We start from the raw sequence: 26,615 nt of genomic DNA on the forward strand, positions 1-26,615 counted from the left end.
GTAATCAATACTGATTGGTATGGTGAGGTTTAGAATTTTTAGTTAATATGTATCTGCCATCCCTCCCCCCACTCCTCCCTTTTCTTTGCAAACTAAAGGGAGTTTCACTCTAATAACACAAGAGATGCTAAATTATCTACACAATTCACTGTTTGTAGTGTAGTTATAAAAAACACTAACTCTTGACCAAAGCAGAAAAACAACAGGCATCTAATGCCCCTTGTCAAAAATAGGCATTTAGTTGTAGTATAAGGAGGAGTTTAGAATAATACTGTACAGAAGTACCCAATTGCACTAATTTTGTTTAATATGATCAAGAGAACCAGCAAGAGCTTGCAATGTTACAGTAGTTCTTTTTCTTCTAATATGGAGGGCATCTATTAACTTTTTTTCTAGTTCAGCAAGCCAAATCTGCTTTGTGTGAGCATTTTGAGGTGATACAAAGTTTACCTCCAAGGAGGGAATGAAGAAATGTGACTGCTTTTTCTGGAACTAACAAGCATGGTATTGACTTAGTAAAACTGACTGCACCCAGGGTAGAAACGTACACTGATAAAGTTTAGGTTTTATTGTCTTCTGAATTGCTCAATGTGTCTGCTTGGAGAAAGTTATAGTTAGGATAGATTTCACTGTAACTCAGGTACATTCAGGCTTTTGACTTTAGTCATTTTCTGCCTCTTGATAAACTTCAAGAGGCTCCAACAGGAACTTTTAATAAATAAACACAAACTGAGAGCAATGTGAGATAATTGTTGTATTTCATTCAGCTGAGTTGAAGATATAGATGGAAATGTTACAGATGTATGTTTTGAGTTATTCTAATGAATTCTAATCTCAACTATTCTGATTTTTTTAAAGGGTTATAGAACAATTTGCCTACATTGGCAAGAATTTAGCTAAGAACTTCAGTAGTTCAAACAATCAAGGGTGAACATGAATGTAAAAATCCAAGAATGTCTGATGGATTATTAGGTGTTGCTCAGCAGGGCTTATGGCTCACAGGGTGTTATTTCTTTGACCTTACTCATACTTATTAAACATGTTGAAAGACAACTGAAGGTTATGAATATTTCTTCTGATACTGTTTTTCCTCCTGTAAGTTTGATTTTTTTTTTGAAAGAATACAGATAGAAGAAATAAATAGACCACAGCAATGCAGATGTCAGAACACATGGCCCATGCTACAAGTTCTTTGTTAAAACTAGTTGTTTCTGCTCAGATATTTTGCACAGAGTAAAATACCTACACTGGAATAGCGGTTGTGGAAAAGTGATCTGTAGGTATCCTACAGAACTATGTGAAATGAGAAAATGTTGAAATTCATCACATTAAGTCATTGAAATATTTAATGAAAAACTAGTTAATTTTACTTCCTGTTCGTATATGGCATCTTTATCTAAGATATATTGTGGCTCACAAAAAAAATATATATATATGGGTTGATAGTGCCATAGTCCAGAAAAGCCTTAAGAATTACTGTACCAGACAATGTTGACATCTTTAGCACTTCAGACTCTCCAGGATGCTGTTACTTCATCTTCCAATTACTTTATAGAGACAAGAACCGATTATACAGGAAGGAAATATGTCATTTTATTTGAACATTGTGCTTGATGTAATGGATCCCTTCTTGTTTATTCCTGTTTTTAAATTAGTTATTCAGGTTAAACTTTCCCGTAAGTATTTTTGGTAAAATTCATTAGTCTTCTTGTCATGATAAAAACGAGATTAAGCACATTATAAAGTGATAGTTGTACACGTCATAATCAATAGATTATCACACAGCAATTGTTTCAACTCTGGTTAGATGGATCTAGAATATGAAGGAACTTTATTCACTGAGAGGGATTTTCGTGATACATGTGCTATTGAAGATAAAAGGTAAAGACTTCACAAATGAGAAACATCATCACAACAGCCGTACTTTGAGTTCAATGAGAGAATAGTTAAGATAATACAGTATGCTTTTTAAATTTTCAAACCACCTACTGTAAAGAGGTGTCTCTTTGTAAGCAAGTGCAAGTAAGGTAGCAACAGGCAAGACTAAAGGTTCTCATGAAAATAAAATACTTTGGGATTTGTTCTTTGAAAAGTTGCAAAGCTACATCCTTTGCTTGGAAATGAGATTTGTAAATTATGAATTGCAGAGACAGCTATTTAATGTAATAATACTAAGAAAAATGAGGAAAGAAATTTTAAGTGAGTTCCTCAGATCTATGTATTCCATTTTCCCTGAAAGCATGGCAAGTGAATTTGTCTTTACAGATGAGACGTGAGTTTTCATATGGATGACATTTTAATTTCAATATTTACCATAACAACTTAAATAGGAAAGTGGGAAAGTAGACGTATTAAATAGAAATCAGCTTCTACTACCATGTTCCCCCAGAATTTCACTGTTCTCAATCTCTGTCTTGGCCTCAGACATTAGAAGCTTAATAGAATGCCTCATGTGATAGATAGTTTGGGTCATTAACTTTCTGCAGTACGTCTGTACATTTCTTAGGAACCCAAATGTTGTGCAGTATTTGACTGAGAGTGATGTTAAATTGACAGAAAGCTTTTTCTTCTTCAAAGGTCTGGTTTTTTGTTAGAATTTTTCCCTTAAAATGGTCATTGCAAAAGTATCACCTTGAGGGGGGAACACAGTAGCTCCAAATTTACATCAGCTTTATCTGTTTGAAAACAGCAGCCTTTACCATCTCCTGGAAGTGCCTTAAGAACTGTGGGTGAGATCTACTACACCAACTATGATTGTATTTGGTTGTTAAATATAGGTTAGAATATGCATTTTTGTCTGTTTTAACCCAAACAACACTGAAGCGTCAGTTTTCTGGAACTTACCACATAAAACCAGAAGTAAAGACTGAGGTAAACTGCCAAAATAAGTTGTATAAAAATTGATTGCGGTCTCATTGTGTGCACAGTGATGGTTTGAATGCAGGTGTCTCTCACAGCACCCACAGTCTGTTGTGGAATGGAGTTCCTGAGCTGGATAAGCTGTTTACAAAATAACTCTGTCTTTAGGGTAAAGGTGCTGAAGGGGAGCTTCCAAGTAAGAATGGCGTTCATTATTACATTAACTAATGTAATAATGGTTCATTTGGTTGCAGGCTTTATCAGTGAGTTCTGAGATTTATGGTAGCCCCTATTATTTTATTAAAATATTAAACATGTTACACTCATCCCTTTGATGTCCATTTCCTCTTGTTACAGAGACCCGTGTGCTTACTGTATTTTCTCTGGTAAGGCAGCTGCTTATCATATAATCACAAAAAACCCCTCAACTATCTCAAAATAGCTTTTGTAATGACCATTGATTGTTTTTGTACACATTCTGCAGTATGACTGCAGCTAAAAATGGGGCAATTTTATGGATTTTAACCCTAAATGAGAGACCATTGTACATGTGTTATTTAATTTCTTATTGTGTCAAAAGTCTTCATTAATACAGGGAACTGGAATAATGGTGTTTCCTGCCTGTTAAATGGGATTGGCACAGATTACGTGGATATTGTCACAGATTTCCTTCATGTTTACCAACAAAACCCCCCCCTCGAGAATTGACTAATTAGGATTTTTTTGTTCAGTATTTTGTTAAGAACATAAGTGGTGGTTCTGAAGATGCTCATGTTGAATCCTGATTATGGTTACCTATCAGAAGAAACTGCAGAATCTTTTAAATGGATTCAGGAAATTTGTAGTATTTTGTTGCATCCATGTTCATGAATCCCAGCCTACATATGTGATCAGTGACAAAAGTTTTGGGACATTGAGTTCCTAAATAGTCTGACTGAATTCATTTGGGTTATTCATAAATCAAAGCCTTTTTCTGTAATTTCTGTAAGTATTAGAGTATTATATAGGCACATTTATTGCTATAAGTAAAACATAAGCCCACAGCAGTAGGAAGGCAGTGTATCAAAGCAGAACATCTCTCTCTCTCTCTTTTAGACCTTTGAGGATGAAGAGCAGTGTTTGCCTGATTCTGATCCTTCTAATTGTTTCACGTGCTATTCAACAGCAGCTTCAGAAATGGAAAGGTAGGTTTTTCTCTACAGGAATATTTTTGGAAATATATAATTATAGTCTTTACTAAAAATGATACATTTTTTAAAATGATCTGTTTGGAGAAATGAAAAACATCTCAGCTTGGAATTTGAATTTTGGATAATGTTATATATTAGTGCATATATATATATGTATGTGTATACATATATGTCAGATTCAGAACTTCTTTGTTTTTATATTGAATTAAAATTCATGGAAGGGGAAAAGGGAAAATTTTGTACTTGGTAGAGGCCTAAAAATGAAGGATACTGACAAATGGATTATATGCAATATTGTGGTACCATGCAGCCAGTCTTTGCCTGAGCTCAGTCTGTTTCAAGGCAATTACAGAAGTGTATAATCAATGGATATTAAGGTTTTACAATCACAAAATAAACAAGAGAGTTAGGCGAAGTAGATTATGATAACAAAAGAGAATAAATGGAAGGCTTACCTGTATGCTAGGGTCATCTACAAAAACACCAGAAGAGGGGATCTCCAGATGAGATCCTTCCCCACTGGTAGCCAGCTCTTAAATAGGTCTAGGAGGGGTGCAGCCAGGCTCCAGCCCTTCCAGCAGCACAGGTGAATTGCCTTCAGCTGTGCTCCTCTGGCTGACTCATGGCTCGCCTCAGGTGATCAATCAGAGGTTCAGGCTGTGACTCAGCAGTTCCCATACACAGAAGGCAGCTAACTAGCAATAGATTACAAAGAAAACTGGGGGATTAATTACCAAAAGATGCAGGCTTTGAAGGGCATATGCCTAAGAGGTCTTGAAGTTACAGTAAAAGCTCTCCTTTAGCGTAGAAAGTGGAGGTATTTTGCTTGTAGGGTCCAGAAATACGTATTTTGAAAGAAGCTAATTGTAGGAATAAATAGTATCTTGGATGCTATTGTGGGATTCCAGAGAAAGGAAGAAGGTGAGACAGTCTCTATGTGTATTTCTCATGCAGTTAAAGTAATGATTTTTGAATTTTAAAATGCAAACATGTCAGTCTGCCCCTTCTCATGTCCGTGAGGAACACTGTGCCAGAGCGAAGCTGCTGCTAAAAGCGTGTATTCAACCAGGAATTTAAAATATTAAATAGAAGTTGCCATTTGTGTGGAGGGAGAGTGCACTGCTGTTTGAGTGTGCCAGCAGATCAATTAAAAAAAAACAAGTAATGAAGCATGAGAGCACATGTTTTAATACAGTAAGTCCAAACAGGAATGTTGGTGGTTGTCAGGGTAGGAAAGCCTGCCAGAGATAGATTGCCTTATATTCCAAAGCCTTAAGAAAAAGAAAAGTCTGATTATCATCAAACTCTTGCAAAAGTTCCATAGAGATCCTGCATAACACCAGTAGTTTTTAGGCAATAATAATAACTCATATTTTGCTCCTTTCATCCACGGAGTTCGCCGATATTCGGCTTACTTTATTTATATAGGAGGAAGAAGTCTATAATGCTAGTCAGGAATATTGTAATGGCATATATTTGTTTATTAGATAAGTATACAAAGTCCTCTTTCTGTAAACATAGCAGTAGGTTTCTTTTTGGTATTTGAACCCCTCTGGTAACTCCTGTATAATATAAAGCATCGTATGGTTGCACTCAAAGCTGTTTTATCTGTTTATTTAAATAGAAAGCCACTAAGTTCTGTACTTGGATTATTTCCATCAATTCCAGAGCAAACTTCCCTGCATGCTTTCTCTTTTGATCCATGTTAATGTTGCTTGAGAATGTCTTTGCATTTCCCAGACATTACTGCAAAAGAGAGCACCCTGTTGCTTTTTCTGCTTTCTTTTGCTGAAGGGAATGCACTCAGTATATTTACAAAACAAACACTAAACATGATCGACATGAAGTCAAAGAGCCATGGCAGCAATGTCTCTCGTCCTGAAAGAACTGTACATCACACTTCTTTCTGCTCTTACACATCAGTCACACTAGTTGAAGTTACGTGTGTCTGCACCTGAAAATTGCAAATTTAGTTTTGAACTCGCATGAAAATTTTTTTCATTGAATTTGAATATAATTGCTAATTTCTTAATATTTTATTCAAATGCTGATGAAAACACATTTCTGTGTTACGTTTTTCTGCTTAAATTGTTGAAAGAATGATTGACCACCTTTTGTGAAAGCAGTTGATGTTTTTGCAGTGACTTTGTGGGAGTTAGCATTTCATCCAGGATGTTTAGTGAAGTTTGATGTAATGCAATCCTAATGTATGGCTGACATCAGATATCTAACAGTTTCCCCAGCTCTCCCACTCAAGTTGCAGCCCATGAATTTTCCCCGTTCCAGCCGCAGCACAAGTGCAGGACGCATAGAGGTCCTGTTTCCAACATGACCAGTGCTCTGTTCCCTGTCATGTCACTGCAAAGAGGGACAGGAAAGGGAAATTGTTCTCCCAATCCACTGCACAATGCTCAGTCTCCATAGCTCTGATACAGCAGGCATCCTTCCTTCCAATCTGATCTTTTTAATCTGGTAACTTTAAATTAGATGAACTATAGCAGAAGACATGCTTTCTTTAAGCAGTGCATATTTTTGGTAAGAGGGAAACCACGTTATAAAAAAGCCTGTGAATGATGCTCAGAGTATATTTTTAAATGAGAACCACCAGCAAATATAGATATCTGTCTTTAAACGTTTATGCAATGGAACAGCCAATGCCATAATGCTGAACACATTGTATTATAACGTTGTAGACAATGTACACACCTGAAACAAGCAGATTGATTTAAATTGTATAATGTATGTACAACTTGTATGTATATATATATATTATATAGTTTTATTCAATAGAAAGTTTCTTAATAATATTGTATTTTTTATTGTTTTTGTAGTGCAGATTGTAGTGCAGAGAAGCAACTCTTCTTAAATGAGCACCAGGTGAATTTAATTTTGAATGCATTCTTTGACCTCATATTTGTATCTAGATCTTTAACTGTTTTCATTTTTTATGAAATACAATTTTGACACAAACTCATGCTTACTACTGGCAGACTGGCCAACCTACTGTACTCTTTGAACTTGTGTGTTTACTTGAGATTTTTAAAATGTGTCCCTTTCAGTGAATATGATGAAACGTGCCATTGGTATGGTAATTTAATATCTGGTTTATAAAATGCCTTATTTCATAACATCTGCAAATTTAATATAAGGAGATTACAAGATAAATTATTTCCTACCTCTCCCCCTTTTTGTTTGAGATTGGGATCATTTAAGGAAACATGGAAACTTTTCTTATAAACATGTCCATGCTAACAAAGTGAATTGAGATAACTGTTCTATGAATGGTTTGCAGCCTGCTAGAAATGGTGGAAGCTCACAAGTGTGGAAGCAAGCTTAAATTCTGTTCGAGTTCTATTCACCCACCTCTGAGAAAGCAGCTGTAGGATTCCTCAGTTTGCACTGTTCTAAGGACAGATTGTACAACTTGGCATTTTGATCTGAGTAGATGAACAGCAAACTGCAGCGCATGAACTGTGTGCTGCAAACTTACAGCATGTCTGCTGTTTCATAGCTGCCTCCGTGCACATCCTTACACTGCTCTACTTTGTGGTAAATGGGGGGAGAGCGCCTCACAGAATGATCCTTGTCTTTGCATGTACCTGGGAATTCCAGGTGCTTGCCTTCTGCCTGACTGAAAGAGCAGTGCGTCACCTCCGTGTCGGTCATGGAAGCGTCATTTTAGTAGCAGTTTTGCAATGTTTCTTTGACAAGAAGGAAATTCTGTTTTGTTTTAATAGTGAGTAACCTCTCTTCCACTGCTGCAGCAGAACGGGCTGTATATAACTGTGCCACCCATGAGAAAGGCTTCTGAGGGAAACATGAAGGCCTCAGGGGAGAAAAATATCCTCTGCATGAATTTTGCTCTTCCCCCTTTATTTCTGAGAAAATGTGTGCTGTTTCCCTCAGTAGCTGTTGCCCATTGACATCAATAAGAAACAAGATGTACAAGATTAGTCTGCAGGATCAGCGTTGCTTAAGTTGATGTTGTTGCTGTGTTGTTTTATGTGCTGTCAGAAGAAAAAATGTTGTCACATTGATAGATTTTTAATATATATTTCAAAACATATTAACTCTTGTCTCTCTTATACTTACAAGTTAATTTTGTGGATATATGATCCCGAAAGTGCAGATGCCTCTGAGTTGAATCACACTGCAGTTTTTCCATCAGAAGTAAGTTGAAATTATGCCACTTTAGAAAAAAGTGAAAATGTATGTCTTGTGAAAATTTACCAGCTGAAAGTGGAAATGTCTTGCTGAAATATTGTATCTGCATACATCTTTACTTCCTTTTACTGTTAGGAAAAGTACATCTGCAAGATTTTCTCTACAGTTAATACTGCAGCAGTGACACAGGTGTGGAATGAGGTGAAACCTATTGTCTGTTTCATAGATAGAAGAGTTAGCAGGTTTTAGTGATGCAGTCACATTTAAGTCTTATTGAAAATGGTACTGAAGTTGTTGTAAGTGATAATATCATGTAACATTTAAGTCTCTTCTTCAGATTCCCTGTATCCCAAACTGTTGGAAAATAAGTTAAAAGCATTATGGAAGTCATGAAATGTGATAAATGGTGTTGTCAACTCACTGATTTAATTCACACCTAAAATGTAACAAGATATTGTATGGGCTGATCTACATAGATAGATCTCTAGACTGGATTAGGTATTTACTAACGAGGTTATCCAACATGGATTAGTTATAGGGATGAATATTTACAGTAATTTTTGTTAGGACTGGCTTTCTGATCAAAATAAATGGCAGAAAGTATTCAATTTTGGTGTGGTATCTGACACAGAGTAAGCATGCATGGCACCACAAGTTGTTTATTTATTTTAAGTTGTCATCATTAGATCTTGATTTTTTCACATTTGTTTCATATTTGTTTCATATTTGACATTACTCTCTCGCAGAATAAAAAAGAAGAAAAAAATAGCAATACTAATTGCATTCTGAAGGCATCTTTGTTATTAGATAACTAGATGTTAAGAAAGTGTTTTTTGTTCTCTGATGTGACAAAAAAACCCACAAATAACAGAATTATATTCTGAGTGTAATATATGCTAAAATGGATTGACTAAATATGGTTTTAGTGGTATGCCATTGTTTGAAAATATATTTTATAATAGAAGAGCTGATTCCAACGTAAGGATTTCTAAAAAGAAAAGATTGTCGTAAACAACCTTATCCTAATTGGACAAAAACAGATGATTAATAAAAATGTTTGTTCTACTTACACAGAGTTCTCAGATACTCAGCAAGATGTTACAGATTTGGGGACAGAAACCTGTTGTTCAGACCTATTTCAAGCAAAAAACATACCACTGTCAGAGGCTTCCAAAATCCGGGTATGGTAATTTATTTATGGTGCTTTTTGTTTTTTAATTGAATGTTCTATAAAATTGTTACATTTATGGCTCTGTAGACAGTTGTTAATGAGTAAGTGTAGAGAGGGCGATGAATAAAGTAATTTGGTCATTTTTCTTCTAATTTTCTTTACCTACACTGTAGAAAGTGTTCTTGGAAGCATATCAGTGTGTCCATTATTTCAGCCATATGTAGTCAACAGACATGTCATCAAAAATGAAGTATGAGGGACACAGTGCCCAAAGAACTTCAGAATTTCTTTGTAACAGTTTTGCTACACTGAAAAAGAAGGATAATTGAAGGAAAAAAGCAAATGCATGCAAGCTAGAAATTACCAGTCCTGAACTAGTGGTATCAGTCTTGTGAATTTGAGTACTTTAGGGAATAGCTTGTTCTCTGCAAGAAGATGTAATTCTTGTTTTCATGGTTACTTCTGTGGATTGATAACAAGTTTTAAAAAACTTCCAGATTTGGAGAAACTTTTAGGTACCTGGCTTTAAAAACCCAGGGAGTCCAATAACAGTTTTCAGAGCAACGAGATGTGACTCCTCAAAATACAAAATATGGCTGTGGCCATGTCTGGACCTCTTCTTTGTGCAGTGGGATAACTTTGTGCTTCAGTAATAATTTTGCTCTTTTTGCTTTTCTTTGAAGACAGCTTGTCATGTTAAGCAGGTTTATCTGCCCTTTGTTTCATTCACCATAGTACTTAAATTTACATAAGCATGCAGTTCAGTGCCAAAAAAACTCTCTGCATATAATTGTTCTACTTTGTATGTACAGAAGCCCAAGGAGTAGAAAGCATGACTAGACTCCACAATCACCTAAAGTTTTTACTGTAACAAATGGTTGCTGAGTCTTAATTATCAAGCTGTAGATACCAGCTTGAAGCTCAATGTCCCCCCATTCAGTCATGCCATTCGTGGAACTTTAGAACCTATGTGAGCTATTGTGTCAAGCATTTCTTTTTCATTTGGGAAAAAAAAAATACTGGCCAGCTGTTATTCACCCTCCTCTAGGCTTCTAAGTTTGGGATTTGCACATTTTTACCTCACGTGACACAAAAAGAAGGTAGCTCAGGTAGAATGTCATTCAGGGTCAACTAAACTGCTTCCAGTATCTCTGCTGGCTTGTTGTCCTAATTTTGCTCTCATAGAGTTATTTTTCTTGATAGTAGCTGGTGGGGTGTTGTGTTTTGGATTTAGGATGCAAGCAGTCTTGATAGCGCCAATGTTTTAGTTGTTACTGAGCAGTGCTTGTGCTGAGTCAAGGACTTTTCAGCTCCTCATAATTTTCATACTTCTCATACTGCTCTGCCAGCAAGGATGCTGGGGGGCACAAGAAGTTGGGAAAGGTCAGAACCAGGACTGCTGACCCAAACTGGCCAAAGAGACTTTCCATACCATATAGCACCATGCTGAATCATGAAAGTGAGGAGAGTTCACTGGGAGGGGCGTCTGCTCAAGGACTGGCTGGGCATCAGTTGGCTGGTGGTGAGCGATTGCACTTTGCATCACTTGTTTTTTTATTCTTTATTTATTCTTTTCTTCTTCTTGTTGTTTTTTCCCCTCTTCCTTATCAAATTGTCCTTATCTCAACCCATGAGCTGACAAGTTGAACACCTCTCACATGAGCGGGAGTTTCTGCTGTGGGACAAAGAGTGAGCAAATGGTTGAGTTGTGCTTAGCTGCCTACCAGGTTAAACCACAGCACTTCTTCAGGTTTGAGTCCTGGTATTTGTGCAAAACATCTTTGACATCTTTTATCTTTCTTTCACCTGTTTGCTTAAGATTTTGTCATTTTCTGTGAGTCTTCCAGCAAAAACCAATACTTAAATATACTCTTCTGATCGGTAGTAGGGCAGTAGTTCTAAATATTTGTGATAAAATAATAACCAAAGTATTTATACTCCTTTTAAAGCTTGTTTACTTTACAGTGTGTTTGCATGTGCTGTATAGGAGATAGGATAGCAAGAAAGTGCCTGGAGGTGAGGGAAATCTGAAGGGGACACAGGTGCTTCTTTATACTACAGCATCCACCAGCAGGTGACGTTTGTTGGAGTTTCTTACGAAGGCTATATAGGATTCCAAAGGATTATTATGTATCTTTCATTACACAGGCAACTATGTCAGTTTAATTGGAAATAAAGAAATTACGGTAAGACTTCGAGTATGGACACTGACAAAAAGGCAATTAATGTATCTGATAATTTACATTTGAAAAGTTTCCTGAGGCAATGCCATCTGCTTCTATTCCTATCTTTTCTGTGCTGGAGCCCTTGATGAAAGACGTCTGCACAGGTTGGTTTTTTTTTTCCAGTAGTTTAGAAGAATAAATCTAATATGAGGCCTCTCCTACTGTCAGTTGCTCTACTTTTAGCACTATTTACTGCATTTTAGGACAAATACTTTTTTCTTTCCACAAGTATGTACTATTCACCATACGTTCCAACGTGCTGTGAAAAAAAAAATCAGCAGTGAGAAAAAAAGTCACAGTTTGATTGTGAGTTCATAAGAAAATAGATCAAGCCAGTAAATGACAGTCATATGAAAGTATAAGGACTATTATTTCACAAAGGTATTTGTCACCTGTTTTATTATCTGTAAAATTTTAACCTACATAGACCTCCAGTGAAGCTAATCCAAATATATCAGCTAAATTTTTGCACAAGATAATGAAAATTACTCTGGGTTTACATTTTACAAAGGATTCTCAACTGCAGACATTTCCTGCGACTGTATTTGCCATCTGTCTTTTATTTACTCCTGTTTTACTCTCTGAACACATTATAACACGCTCGCTACTATTTTGTGACTGTACTTTCTATTTATTGAAGAATTGACTCTCAGCATATAACGAATGCTGGGTATGATACTGCAAGAAGCGAGTATGGTTTTAACAGGGGTGTTTTAAATACTTGTTAGGTAGGTTTGGTTCAGGCATCTTCATCAGTTGTATCTAACTGTGTAATCGCTAGATGGCAACATAGCAACACTCCGTGTCAAAAGCTGCTGTAATCAGAGATGGGCTTTTTTCTGTAACATTTTTCACAGCAGAACTAAACTAATCCTCCCCTGCCCCACCTCGTGAAGTGGGAACACAACATTCTGGCCATTTCAGTAGACTGTTTCTTATTTATATGAGTTCTGGTATTCTTTTTTGTCTTTTTGACTATTCCTTTTTTAAAGAACTGAAGTGCAGAATAATCAAGGAAGAGAAAATAAAATTGCTTTATAATTTATTTTAACAGTGAGTCTATTGATTCACCGAAATCTTCTCATACACACTTGGATATTTTGCAGCAACTTTTTTTATTGAAGCCAGCGGCATTCATATCAACAAGAACAGAATTTGGATCATTTTGTTCTTTTCCAATATTTAATTTACTGCCATAAGTCCAAAAGTTGATGCATCTGTTAGCAGAAAAACACATCTGAGGTGTAATAACAAGTGTCCCGTAATCCAGCATCATTGTTGAGACCACAGGGCCAGCAGACTAATTCAAATTCTAGTCAGACTGGTCAAGATGGTTACCACTGTCTGAAATTTCAGACTAAGAGAGAAGAAGAAGCAAAACCAATCTCAACTGATCTGCCAGCTTCTTTTACTTTTGGGGCCTTGGACAGACTCGCAGTTTCATTAAAATTTTGCTAAAAATTTGCTGTCTCCTCTGAAGGTCAGCAGCATCTTAGGAAATCCAGACAGTCTGCAAGTATAGGAAAAGTGTCCTCTATCACATTTTCTTCAGAAGCCAAAGTTACAAAGCTTATATTCCTCCTAGATCTCCTTTATACTGAACTGATTTTTTGTTTCTGTTCTAAGTTTGTATCAGCCTTGCTGTATCCTGATGTATTGAAATAGAACTACTTGGGCCTTAATTTTGAAGAAGTAACCTTCTTCAGGGATGTTGACTCTTGCATCCATCAGATCTGTTATTACGCCGTGTACTGCAGAAACTGGACATATTATTATAGACTATTTCTGTTATGCATGGTTTTCTCTTATTGCTTATCAACACAATCCTTGCTGGAACATCAGTGGCTCCAGTCATCAACTGCAGTGTGGTTTCACATTAGCTCCTGTTAGTCTGTTTTCTTCTGTGTATTGCAGGTGGCTCAATGGGGGCTACGGGAAAGGTGGGGGAGAAGTTCTCTCAGTAGCAGGGAAAGCTGTATTACTCACTGAAGCTATAATAATGTTACAACCATTCATTTTTAACTTCAGATACTCAATTCTTAGTGAGGTATATGTATGAAAGCATATACAGAAAGTTCTCAGAGATCACTGAGCTATAGAATATGCCTGCTTAGAAATTACAGGCAGTTTTTTAATCTTTTTCTCCCAGTTTTGATTTCATTATCTACTTTCTGGAAATTAGAAAAGGCTTAAGAAATAATTCTGTACCACTGTTGGTGCAGTTCTTCTAAGAATATGACTTTACTTACATACCTCAATTTCCGTCAGTCAGTCCAACAGTAAGATTTCATCTTTCAAATTTACCTTTTTGTTTCTTTCATTTTCAGATTATGGGTAGCTGATATACCTGAAATACCTGATGACATCATCATAAAAATAACTGGAGTATTTCAGGAGTGCTTTGTTCAAAGAACTTCTTTTGTAGTCCCAAGGCCCAAACAGTCATTTCCTAGCAAGGAAAATGACATCTCACTCTGTTCCCTTCAGAGTAGTGAACTCCCTATTAAATGGTCTGCATGTTTTCCAACAGCAGCAGTTTTGTTATCAAATTTTGGAACTTTTTATACGAATGATGCATTCAGGACACACATAGAAATTAAAGTTCTCTCAGATATTTTGACCAAAGGCCTAAATAGCAATATAACTGTTGTGGCTCTGTCAGATAATGGAATCTCATTTTTAATAAACAGCACTTGTTATAAAAGAGAAGCCAGACATGTTTTTAAAGTTGGAGCAGAACACAAGCTTCCTGAGAGTGAAATACTTCGAATGCATTCAAGATATTGGAGTTCATCTGTTTATCCAGTGCAGGTGAGTTATTCGCAGTTCTCATTTGACATTTAAGATATGGATGGTCTTCATTAAATGTCTGGATACATCTATTTTAGATCTCTTTTAAATCGTTCTTAGGCTAGGGTGAGAATTAGAAATCACCAGACAGCAACAAATTTATTTAAAGACATTCTGAAATAGGGTCCATGCTCTCTGGCTCTGTGTGAGCTCATGCAGCCGTTTGACATTGTTTCTAGACTCATGGCTTAAATTTGTAAATTGACTTCAATGCAGCTTTGGCAGTTACATTAGTTGAAAATGTTTCCCAGAACATCTTGATTTCTTAGCGTACGTACCTGATATGAACTTTATGAGAAGATAGTGTTTACATAATCATTGTGTTCGTTTTTTTTTTTAACAGAGTGGAAAACAATTAAGTACTTGGGCAGCAGGGATGTCTACTGAGCTGTATGTTGGATACAATGAAGCATTTAATAAAATAGCAGATACTGCAAGCTTAGTGAAGATCGTCAGTTTTCCAAACACTGCTTCTTTAACTGTAACAACTGTTAGCTGGGACTCAGTCCCATGCGAAGTGACAATGTCACTTATTTGCAATGCCTGCAGCTCCTCCAGACTATTTTTTCTGGCATTTTATAATGAAGGCAGACAACTTTGGGGCTTAGGAGATTTTTGCTTACCTGTTCCTCACAGTTCTGCTATGAGGATGATATACATAAATTCAGCATTATCTTCTGGACTGCTGTGGGATGATGTGTTTGCTACACCTGTAAAAACAGCACGGATAATGGATATCTTCATGTGTCTGGATCAACACTACCAGAAATGTCTGATGGGAGCACTATCCACCAGATTATTCTCGGTTAAGTATATTTTATTTTAAGTAGTTATTAACTTTCTTTTTTAGTAAGTGGTAAATAAATGTAAAGTAAGAGACCATTGAAGCTATCTTGTAAATGACAATACAAGAATATCTATTCAATTAATTGGTCTGTTAAGACTGAAACATTAATTTTTGATGGAAAGACGCACCAAGAAAGTATTTAGCAAACTGTTACTTGGATACAATTAACTTGCACTCCTATCAGCATGATTCTAACCTGCACCCCTCTACTCAGTGTGTTTCTAACAAGAAAACTGAGGCTTTCATCCTTAGTATTTGTTACAGGAAGATAATTTTATTTGGTTTTACCAATTGCATTTGACTAACAATGTGAGAACTAATTTTTCCCAAGAGAAAAATAGGCATGGCAATAATATGTTTTTCAGTACATCAAAGAATTTCTGATGTTTTAAGGCATTCATTTTCAGATTATAATCACAGCATCATTGAGAAGGAAATGCTTAAGCAGTAGAAACAGACATGTGGCCTGGGAAGAATAGAAGGATGCTGTCCAGATGTGCAAAGGTGGGATCAGGAAAGCCAAGGCACAGCTGGAACTGAGCTTGGCAAGGGATGTAAAAAATAACAAGAAGGAATTCTATAGAAACATTGGTTAGAAGAGACAGGCAAAGGAGAGTGTATCCCCATTAGTTAACGAGAAGAGAGGTAACAACCGACATGCAGAAAGCTGAGATACTCAATGAGTTTTTTGCCTCAGTCTTCACTGGCAGTCAGGCTTCCCATGTCTCTCGCATCTCTGAACTGCTAGACAGGAGCTGGGGGAGTAAAATCCCTCCAACTGAAGGTACCATACAAAGTCATACTGATGGTTCCATGAGAGGAGGTCAAGTGTTTTTACTGAAGCAGCTTTCACAGTGATCACTTCTAAAGAGAGAGCCTGCATTCGTAAGCATGCTTATGCTGACTTTGGTGGCTGCAAGGCTGCTTCTCCCACATTTCCTCACCCCTCTCTCACAGCTGCTGTGGCACAGTATCTTTTGTTTTCTTAGATCTGCCCTCCCAGAATCGCCACCAGCAGTGCACAGTGGCTCACCTCTGGCCATCGGTGGGTCCTTTTAGGCACCACTGGAACTGTCTTTTGTCAAACGTGGGGCAGCTTCTGGGTTCTTCTCACATAGGCTATCCTTGCAGCCTCCTGCTATCAAAACCCCGCCACATATGCCTGTTACATCCATACATCTCAAAAGTGTCTCTCTCCTGCTTAAGTAACCTGCTAGTTTGGATGTGTATACCATAATCACAGTGTGTTGTGAAGTAACTGCTGTTTCTCAAGAATTTAAGTCCTTCCCTCACCCTGTACAAGCTCACTGTCTCCCAACTGGCTACCTCAGAAATAAAGCTGTAACTGAGGCTCAACCACTAGTATGAAAACACCAACCTATGCACTATTGTTCTGGCTAAACTCAGGAAAGGTCATTAACTGAAGAGCTGTGGAATGGCAAAAGTAATTGCTGTAGAGGAAGAAGATCTGATGAGAGAAGGCTGGAGGCAGAATCAGCTGCCATTGCTTGTTGTTCACGACACACACCTCATGCTTCCCCTAAATACAGCTCTGTGGTCATCACTGAGGAGAGAGAGTGAATGGTCTGTTTCCAGCTCTGTCTCAGTGCCATGATGTATATCCTCACAACCTCCTTTGAAACGGATTTGGATTCATTTCCCATGATGTCATAGACATCACTTCTTTCCTCTAATCTATGTGAGAATGGCTGGCCATAAAGTGCAGACTAGGTTTGAAAATGTTGAAGGAAATTTTTTGCAGTATTCTTAGGTGGCACTTGCTTCCCTGTGCTGTGCCTATGAAGAAGGAACAGTTGAGGATTTAGGCAGCTTTGTAATTCTACTGTCCGTTGACCATGGCTCCTTGCTGTTCCTTTCTTTCGTTTGCCTTCCTATCCTTGTCTTACAGCTCTCCCACCTGTTCTCATAGAATTCTCATCCATACTTGCTGGATTTCTTTCCCATGAGAGGTTGAGAGTGAAGAGGTAACCATAGTGGCTGAGTGCTGGAGCGTGTGAACTAATGACTGATTAGAAAAAAAAACTTTTTTTTTTAGAGCTGACTACAGTGGAATAGGATTGGCATTCAAGTAGAGGTGACCAGATAGCTACTATGTATACGGTCAGGACCTCTTGAAGACAGCAAATCATAAGTGTCTGTGTGCAGAATCAAGAAGGCAGGAAATGCGAATGAGGATGCTGGGTTGTGCAGTCCTTGAAAACACACTGCAGGCATGACAGTGCCTCAGATGTTTCAGGGAGGAACTGCATTGCTTAGGCTGAGAATAGACTTGTGGGTACCTTTTACAGAAGAACATGAAGAATGTAGAGGTTCAAGGCTTATTTTTTTGTGCCAGGGAATTTTTCTTAATTATGTGATGGCTCCTGGTTTGTGCATGTAGCCCATAGTTTAGATACCTATTTTAGAGTAGGTGATTCCCAGATATACTGTTTGGGCAAGTCAGAACCACACAGAGAGGGAAAAGATTGTCTGTCACCTGTCGTTGGCACTGTGGAGAAGCCATAAAAACAAATTACAGAAGTAGAACTGGACATTTTTTCAGATTCCCCTGGTATCCTGAAGATATCCTTTGTCTCTCTAAAAGCACCGCTGTGGTCAAAAGATTTTTACTAATTATTTTTCTTTATTCTTTTATAGGAATTTACATTTTCTCATCAAACTGACAATATTTTAGAATCCAATTATACACAGGCATTGTGAGTATCAGAAAATGTATATAGTAGATGTAAATTTGATAGTGTAGTTTTGATAAGTAGGAATTAAAAGCACATCAGGACTTCACTAGCTAATGTGACCATTATTATATAAATAATAATGTTAATATTGCTAATGGGCAGATACTGATGCTTGCTTATATACCTCAGGGAGGGGTATATGCAGCCTACTTGGAAAAACCGTGTCCATCTAATACATAGATTCATTCTTTTTTTTTTAATGCTGATACTGATAGGGTTTTCAGCATTTATATATTCGTGGGTGAAGGTTCAGCTGTTAAACAAACTTGTATCCCTAGGTTATATTCACATAAGAGGATCTTGGGTTGGAAACCAGTCCTTACTTTCTTATGCTCATTTTTGTTTTGGATTTGCATACAGGTTTATTCCAATCTCTCCATCTCTAAAAGTGTTGACACTCAAGTTACTGAAGTGATAGTTCTGACTATTAACCACCTTTTTTTAGAAATGGAAATGTCCCTATGACAAGCAAGATGCTGATGTCTTTTTAATGTGAATGAATTGATGACAAATTGGTAGCCTGCAGGAGGCTAAAGAAGTTTCTCTCATTTGGTAGGCCTTTTTATTAATATTGTAGAGACTTTCCAGACTCTAAACCTTACATAATGCATGCAAATCAAGAGCCATTCTTCCTACAAAGATATCAAAGATATCAGTAAGTGTACCACATGACTGAACTAAGCCATTGTCTGAGGGAGATGACTTCAGCTGCTGTTAGAGTCAGCACCTCAATGTGTAACCTTAGTACAGTGCTCTGGCAAAGGCTCTGTAAGGATTTGGTGTACGTATAACATAGGGAATATGAATAAGAACTAAAAAGATCAAGCTGCACTGATGTATAGTATTGATAAAGCTGAGGCTTAGATAGTTGTGTCCTCTTCTGATATTCACCATTCAAAAGGAGTATAAAAATACTAGGAAGGATTTACAGTCAAATCATTTGGTGAGTGAAGCAGTTTTACAATCTGAGGCCTAAGAAATCAGTTTGTTTTTTGTATTTTAATAAAAGAGGCTGTTGCACTCAACATTTTCATAATTCTTACAACTTTGCACAAGAAAATGAATATAATTTAACATAATGCTTTAGTGTTCCACTGGATGTGCTGTAGGAATTAGAAAGGTATGGTTTTCCCCAGCACTTAATGGCCAAATTACCGTAAGGGAAGGTGTGTTTCTTTTCGCTCTCCTTTGAAACACTGGAGTTTGAGCTCAGATTAACAGGATATCCAATATGACAAACAGTGCACTTCTTTGCTCCAGTTTTACCCCCGATTTCTGGGACGTAGGATTCCTGAAGTCCAGTCTTGCTGGTAAAGACTAAGCTGAAGAAGGCATTCAGTTCCTCTGCCTTTTCACTGACCTGTGTACCCAGCTCCCACAGTTCATTCAGTGAGCACACATTTTCGCTGCTACCAACTGTGACCCACAAGAATCTCACTGCCACTCAGTGAAGCAACCTAAAATCTATCAGTAGGTCTACCACTGGCAGGCCCCTACATCTTACATCTCCATCTGGGAGAAAGACTGTAAGAGATTTGATGCCTCTACGTCCTTCTAAGAGTATAAATCAAGCTTACTTCATAGGTAGAAATTATTTGCGGTTTTTGAGACAGTTGTGCTTGTGTTTTGTGCAAGCATCACTATGCAGTCAAATCTGGTTTCTTTCAGGCAAGTGACTTCCCTACTGTCTATGTGATAAAAGTCCTTCGTTTGGAGATGTCTGATTACTTCAGAATTTGTTCTCCCCGCTCTGTCCCAACAGCATGCTGTTCAGTTTTTCTTTCAGTATCAACTGCTGCCGTCAGTGATGATTTACAAACTTTTACAATTTGTGTAGATGTGCCATTCCGCCTTTTTTTTTTTTCCTCCATCCCAATCAGTCAAAATGGATTTCTTCTTGGCAAGTTATAAATATTGTGCAGTTGATTTCAGTCTAAGACTCAAGGACAAATGTCTTAACATTAATATATTGAAGTATAGAGCTATAAAGAGCACTATATGCATCTGATGATATCATCGTGATGCTCTGCATCAAAGCACAAAGTAGCCTGATTATTCCTTTGTCAAAAATAGTTATGCTTTCAAAGTTTTGAATCAAGCTGCCAATTCAACTCTTAATATTCTCCTTTAAGGAGTGCTAAAAATACTCATGAACGAGCCTTGCCATTTCAGAATATCAGATCATAGATGGGAAATACCATTGGGTGTCTTCAGTACACTTTTCAAGGTCTGATGATTTTCTGAAATTGATTTATTTATGGAAAACTACACCAGAATTTGGTAAGTACTGCATATCAGGGCTGCCTCGGTCAGCAGTCTCTGACAGACTTCAGATTCAGTGCCACAGCAGGTTGTCTCATGCCTTTAATTTTGGCTTCAATAGAAACCAGAGTTCACAAAATGTGAAATAGGATAGGATGTAACTCTGCTCATCTCCATCTGCCTAATTCCAGATTGTACTCACCCTGGTAATGGGTTCAGTGATAAGCAATTTTAAATCTCCCATTACATTGATCAGTCTCCCACCCAAACTTCACTTTTCTGCTTTTCACAGTGTCATTTAACTGCAAACTCAAATAAAAATAAAAACAAAATATTCCATCCTTGGGTAGCTACTGTGTTATTCGAAAGTAACCTGGAGGTCTAATAATGTCAAACTTGATTCTCTGCAATCAGTAAGCATCTAAAATTACTAACTACTAGAGCTGACTCTCAGTTTCAAACATCCACCTGTAATCCCATAATGCCTGAATTACTACAGTGAGAGTAAAAGAGACATTGAATTGTAGGTGATGTAATAATAAAGTAACAGTAAGTAATAGTAATTAGTGCTTCTTGCCTCCAAATGAAATTACCTTCCTATTACTGTAATTAAGTTACTTTGGTGTTAACGACTGATTTCAAAATAAATTATAACATGAACTCTTGTTTGGGTGGGGGGATTCTTTTGTAGAGAACTGACCAGTGGTGTTATGTCAGCTGAACTGAAGCCTCGCGCTGTTGAAAATGCATGTGAATTACAGCATCAGGTAGGCACTGTAGCTTGAAAAAAATACAGTAACAATGCCTCCCACCAATTCCTGACCTACTGTCAAGAGGATTTCACTGTATAGCATCCCCTTTAATTAACATGATGTAAAATAAGAAAGACTTTTCAAGAATAAATATAAAAGGAGGAAAGTTCACAGAATAGTCTTGATGCCCAAGTGTCCGAGATGAGTAAGGTGTGATAAGTTGTGGACTAGAAGGGAGCCACACTACTGGATCATCATGCTGATTTGTGCAATAGTTCTTGTAGTCATTATTCCCACTAGTAGTGAGCAGCCTCCCTCAAGTCTGTGATGAAGCTCATTTCTGGAAAGTTTCCTGGGTAAATTAAAATGTGTTGGTTTGTGATTTGTTTTTGTTTTTTACCAGGTCTCCCACTTTTTTGTTGGCTGCCCTCCAGGAAGGCACATTGCTGTTAAGATGTAAGTTTTAATCACTTGTTGTAATTCTAAGATGCCCTAAGACACCTTAGCATCTTGCACAGTGTAGATAGGATCACCGATTACCTATCTTACCCTCTGCAGCCACAGCAGCTCTACATGCTTACTGATCCATGCACAGTTAGAAATACAAAGGCTGTATGTGTTTCTTCTGTTCTAATTAGGATCACATTCCATGTTTTACAGATACGATGGTGATATTTGTGTTAGAAATGTTGAAGCAAATTTTGTATTATGGGAGATAAAAGGCAGAACTGATGATGGATACACTTCATCCATGAAAAAAGTAAGCCAACTACTGAGAATGCAATTGAAGTATTTTGTGCATAATGGTCTACATGGAAAATAGGACTGTTCTTACACATGTTGAGATTTCTTTAATCTGAATGGATGGATTTAGAAGTTTAACATTTTAAATTTATTTATAGATTTAACATTGTATTCAATATGAAAAATGAAGCATGTGGGAGTTATCAAAGCAATACACTGAAAGGAAGAAGAATCTGCATTTAGAATCTGATTTGGAAAATGCAGCTTAAAAAACTTGAAATTTCAGACCGTCTTCTCTCCATAGAGAAAATAAAACAATACTCACTAATTCACACTGTCTTGTCCAGAGAAATTCTGCCCAATCTCTTTATGAGTAAAGTGAGGACATTTCCTTCTTTTTCAGTAGAATGACAATCAATATTTAAGCCAAATCAAACCAAACACAGATGCTGTATATAAATCTACACAGATAATACAACCTTATAATGAATCTAGAGTAAGTAATGATTTTATTTTTGCTGATTGACTAGATTCCCATGCCAGGAACTCACAAGCGTTAGGAGTCTGAAAGAACATAAAGAGAACGTATAAACCATGACATATTGTTTTGTTTTGTAACCATCAAGCAGCCAAGCTGGATAGGAAAAGATAAAATACATATAGACATAGATTATATAACATATAATATCACAGAGCTACTGCTTTGTCCTGTCTGCATGAGATTTTCTTGTCTGGAATTCAGCCATAATTATGAAGCATCTTTGTCACCCTTTCTGATCAAGGAAAATATCTTCTGAAGCATCAGATGGAAATTCGGAGGCATTTCCAAGTTTGCTCGCTTTTTACATTCCGTCTTTTCTGTGTAGTAGCAGACAAGGTCTGTATAGTAGAGGCTGAATAAGATAAACTGAGTGCAGACTGACCACAATAAGATCAGCAAATTCCCTAAGGTGATGACCTTAGGAGAAATACAGTTCCTTTAAGAACTGACATTTGTGTTTGGGAAGTTATTGGCAGTTTCTTAATAGTGCTGTGAAGGGACTGAATTAGATCATTTATGTTCATAGGACACCTAATTTGTACGTTTACACAACAGAATCCGTTTATCATTTTTAGCCACTGCCCACAAATTAAAAAGCAAAAAAAGAAAGAATGACTAAATCAGTCTTTGTGTTGAATTGCTTTTCAGAGCTAGTTCAGCAATAACTTGTTGTTGTTGTTCAGAATTACAGATCCTGTTTTGAGCTTGAGAACAGTTCAAAGGAAGGACTGAATGAGCAGTATCAGATTTTAAACAGCACTTCTCAAAACCACATGGCTCGGCCTTTTAGTCATGATGCCACTTACGTGTTCAGAGTGAGGATATTAACTCGAAACTACAGGTTATTGTCTTTTTTAATGTTTAAAAAAAAAGTGTGATGGTGTCGGATCAAAATGGAAAAAAATGTGGACGGTTTATATTTTAAAAATATTTTTGCTCAGCAATTCCTTTGGCTCAGGTGTTTCCAATGTTTCCACTTCAACCTAGTTCTAACTCAGAAATTATTCAGGCGTCATTCTTGAAATCCATGACTTTTCCATTTTCTGGACTAGTCTACAAAATAAACACCTGCTACATAATCTGAAAACAATGAGGAAGTTACAAGAAAAAGAACAATACTATTTGTAAATAAACATAGGTGAGCTGAGAATCTTTAGAAATATCCAAGAATCATAGAATTGCTTGAGTTAGAAGGGACCCTTCAAAGCCACCCAGTCCAACCCCCCTGCAATGAACAGGGACACCTACAGCTACATCAGGTTGCTCAGAGCCTGACCCTGCCTTTGCTTCAATGATGAAAACAGCCCAACAGCTTTTCTTATCTATTTCAGCTTTTGGGATTTAAAAACAGTCTTTGCAGTCCATACATATGGTGTAACAGAAAGATAACAGCTAGTGGATATTTTTAATGGATTTTTATTTAATATATTAGATCCTCCTTTTGGTCTTCCTTTTTTGCTTTTTTTTTTTTGTTGTTGTTTGTTTGTTTTTGTTGTTGGGTTTTTGTTGTTGTTGTTGTTTGAAATATACTTGATAGTACAAAAACAAGAAGGCAAGATACTGTGTTCTTTCTCTGTACAGATGATTCATAGATAAAGACAGAAGTTATCTGCACATTTTTAAAGATTTTGCTTCTTCAGAACCTCTGCTTGAAAGCAAGCAGGGTGTTTTTCAGCTTGTGAGGCCTCACCTGCTTTAACTCCATGTTCATGTGAGACCCAGAAAGCCAGATGCTTCCCTTGTGACTGTTTACATTCAGTTTGTGCCACTTGCACCTATCCTGCAGAAATCCTATTTCCACGGCCCCCTGCTGACAATAAAGGATTTCCACGGATGGAAATGAAAATCAAATTTGAACATTATCCCATCTGCACTTCTCCAGCACACCAGACACTTGAGAGAATTGCTTGGCCATGTTAACAAACTAATTTAACTATGTAAGAAGTGTTTAGAGAGAATCCTTTTATCCCAGCCTGCAGGCTGAAAGTAAACAATGGATAACACCTGCTTCACACTGCAATCCTTGTGGTGTTTTACCTTCTGTTTCTGTATAAAAGATAGCTGGAGTTGGTGATGTTTTTAAACCAAATGAACTTTTAACTGCTCCAGTGCTTTTACTTAAGGCTTTATTTGTGACTCTTAATCAAAGGAATCTTGCCACTTGTTGGAAGAAGCAACTCACTGTGGTACATGCCTATTGAATTTGGAATCATGACCATATGGATTAGAAGAAATACCTAATGATTAACCAGATGAATACTGTCTTAAGTTACTGTACCAAGTGACTGTACTGCTATGATGAAATCTGAGCTATTCTTCACTTACTATTGACAGGAATCTAAAAAAATGATTATATTTTTATTTGCATTCCAGGTCAGATGTTTCTATGGCTAAGTTTTATTCCTTCATCACACTCAGCACCTTGTTGGTCTGTGCCACCTTCTGCTACAGATACAGCCTCACTTGGAAGTCTGAAACACTGGGCAGAAGACCTAAAGGCCAGTATCTCACTGATACACTAACAAAGTAAAACTTTAAATAGGATGGTGTTTGGGACAAGTGATACACTGTTTATTAACAGATGGTTTTGCAAGTACTTCTTATATCTCTATAATACTATTTAATGCATTTAGTTTCATATACAGAGGGCATGCCAGTCAACGCGTCAGAGCTCCTATAGGAGCAGAGCTCTGGTGTGGCTAACAGTTTTTAAAAGACATTTTCCAAGCCAAGCTAAGTTAAGCTGCAGCTGTGAGCCTCATGCTTGAGTTGGCTTCACATTATGATTTTCACTGACTCAACTATGGTATCAGCATAATTTTTCAGTGTGAAATCTGATAAAACAATGCAGGCAAAGTTTCTGCTCTGTCAAAGGGCTGCAGCCAATCAAGTTCTGAAAGTGCTCAGCACAGTCCACAGAGGGAATATTGTGTGTTTCTGACGATGTCTTTTGATGCTACATGTTTTACTTCTGCTGACAAATGTTAATTCTATCTTAAAAGTATGTATTTGATCATACTTCCTCTCAAGCTTATTCACTTCTTCAGTAATAAATGTTTGTTATATTATTGTTGTAAAAGTTATAGTTGGTTGCAGTAGTTACATTTGTTATATCAATAAGCAGTCATGCTTGCATCTATTTTTAACACCATCTGAAGCTGTTAAAAGTGTCAGGCTTCCAGCCTGAATTTTCTTATCATCAAATGAACATACCTTGCAAAGCTTATGCTCTTAATGGCAATTGTTTCATTTCTCCAAAACAAGTTAACAAAACTCTATTGATAAATAAATGTTGAAATTCTTACAATTGCTCTCAACATTCATCATTTGCAAAAATTTTCATAAAGATTATAAAATCTATAGAAATCTAGCTTGAATATGAGCACATTTTAAAATAGTTACTGATTCATTTTGTGTGACTCATACCCTGTGTATCTCAGTACAGTTTGCACCAAGATGGAAATCAGAAAAAAAAATAAGTGATCAGCTTAGAAGTTTCACCTCCAGTGACAGCCTGTTCCTACTGAAGCCCACCTTCCTTTAGGCAGGACAGCCCCCTGGGCTGAAGCATAGGTGGAAGCCCCCCCAGTTCCTTCTGCAGTATCTACACATCTGTGTTCCACCTTCCCTTCACATACATCCCATGCATACAGCTTCGTAGCAACACCCATGTGAGGCACTCTGCATTTCTCTGGCCACCATAGTGTTCTCTCAGCTCTCTGCTACAGCTGAAATTTGCTGCTTCTCTACTCTTCACTGTTTCTACACCTGTGAAAACTAAGTAGACAACAGCATTTCCCACAGAGACAAAAAATCAGACCGGTCTTTAAACTGATCTCTCCATACAAGCTTAGTAAAACGTTATGGCGTTGTCACAGTCCGAAAGACTAGTGCAGTGGAGGCAATACAGGAGTGGCATGACAAAAGGACAAACAGGAAAGGAATGCTCATCTGTCTCCAAGGATCTAGGCTCATGGGGAAGAACTCCACAAGGAAGGGATCTCCAATCAGAGATCCTTTGCTAGTAGCAGTCAGCCCTTAAATGAGGTCTAACAGAGATGCAGCCAGGCTCCACCCCTTGTGGTCACACAGCTGATTTGCCTTCACCTGTGCTCCCAGGGCTGACCAGGTCCTTTCCCCAGGTGCTCAATCAGTGGTTCAGGCCATGACTGAATAGCTACCATGCAGCCATAAAATAAATGTAGTATAGTTTCATAGTCAGACAACAATTCAGGGTTTTGTTTTTCTTGAAGG

General features: G+C 37.3%; 1 protein-coding gene across 1 annotated transcript; it reads left to right on the forward strand.

Moving 5' to 3' along the window:
- The first annotated feature begins 1,807 nt into the window (after positions 1 to 1,807).
- On the forward strand, positions 1,808 to 25,005 carry CATSPERE (catsper channel auxiliary subunit epsilon). The gene is made up of 12 exons (XM_042874797.1): positions 1,808 to 1,881; positions 2,778 to 2,871; positions 4,930 to 4,970; positions 6,881 to 6,926; positions 8,145 to 8,219; positions 9,288 to 9,394; positions 14,300 to 14,420; positions 14,803 to 15,264; positions 21,480 to 21,532; positions 21,737 to 21,836; positions 23,045 to 23,202; positions 24,735 to 25,005. The coding sequence occupies exons 1-12, from the start codon at positions 1,808 to 1,810 to the stop codon at positions 24,889 to 24,891; spliced, it is 1,488 nt and encodes a 495-aa protein (XP_042730731.1). The 3' UTR covers positions 24,892 to 25,005.
- The last annotated feature ends 1,610 nt before the right edge of the window (positions 25,006 to 26,615 follow it).

The sequence above is a fragment of the Lagopus leucura genome, unplaced genomic scaffold, assembly GCF_019238085.1.
Source record: "Lagopus leucura isolate 7727_CA_CO unplaced genomic scaffold, USGS_WTPT01 Super-Scaffold_73, whole genome shotgun sequence".
In the NCBI taxonomy this organism is placed as follows: Eukaryota; Metazoa; Chordata; class Aves; order Galliformes; family Phasianidae; genus Lagopus; species Lagopus leucura.

Bases quoted from the DNA above. Each gene is read 5' to 3' on its own strand.
- CATSPERE (XM_042874797.1), top strand. From the start codon at position 1,808: ATGGATCTAGAATATGAAGGAACTTTATTCACTGAGAGGGATTTTCGT. The intron at 1,882-2,777 runs GTAAAGACTTCA...TGTTAAATATAG, and splicing joins TGTGCTATTGAAGATAAAAG to GTTAGAATATGCATTTTTGT. The intron at 23,203-24,734 runs GTTATTGTCTTT...TTTGCATTCCAG, and splicing joins ATATTAACTCGAAACTACAG to GTCAGATGTTTCTATGGCTA.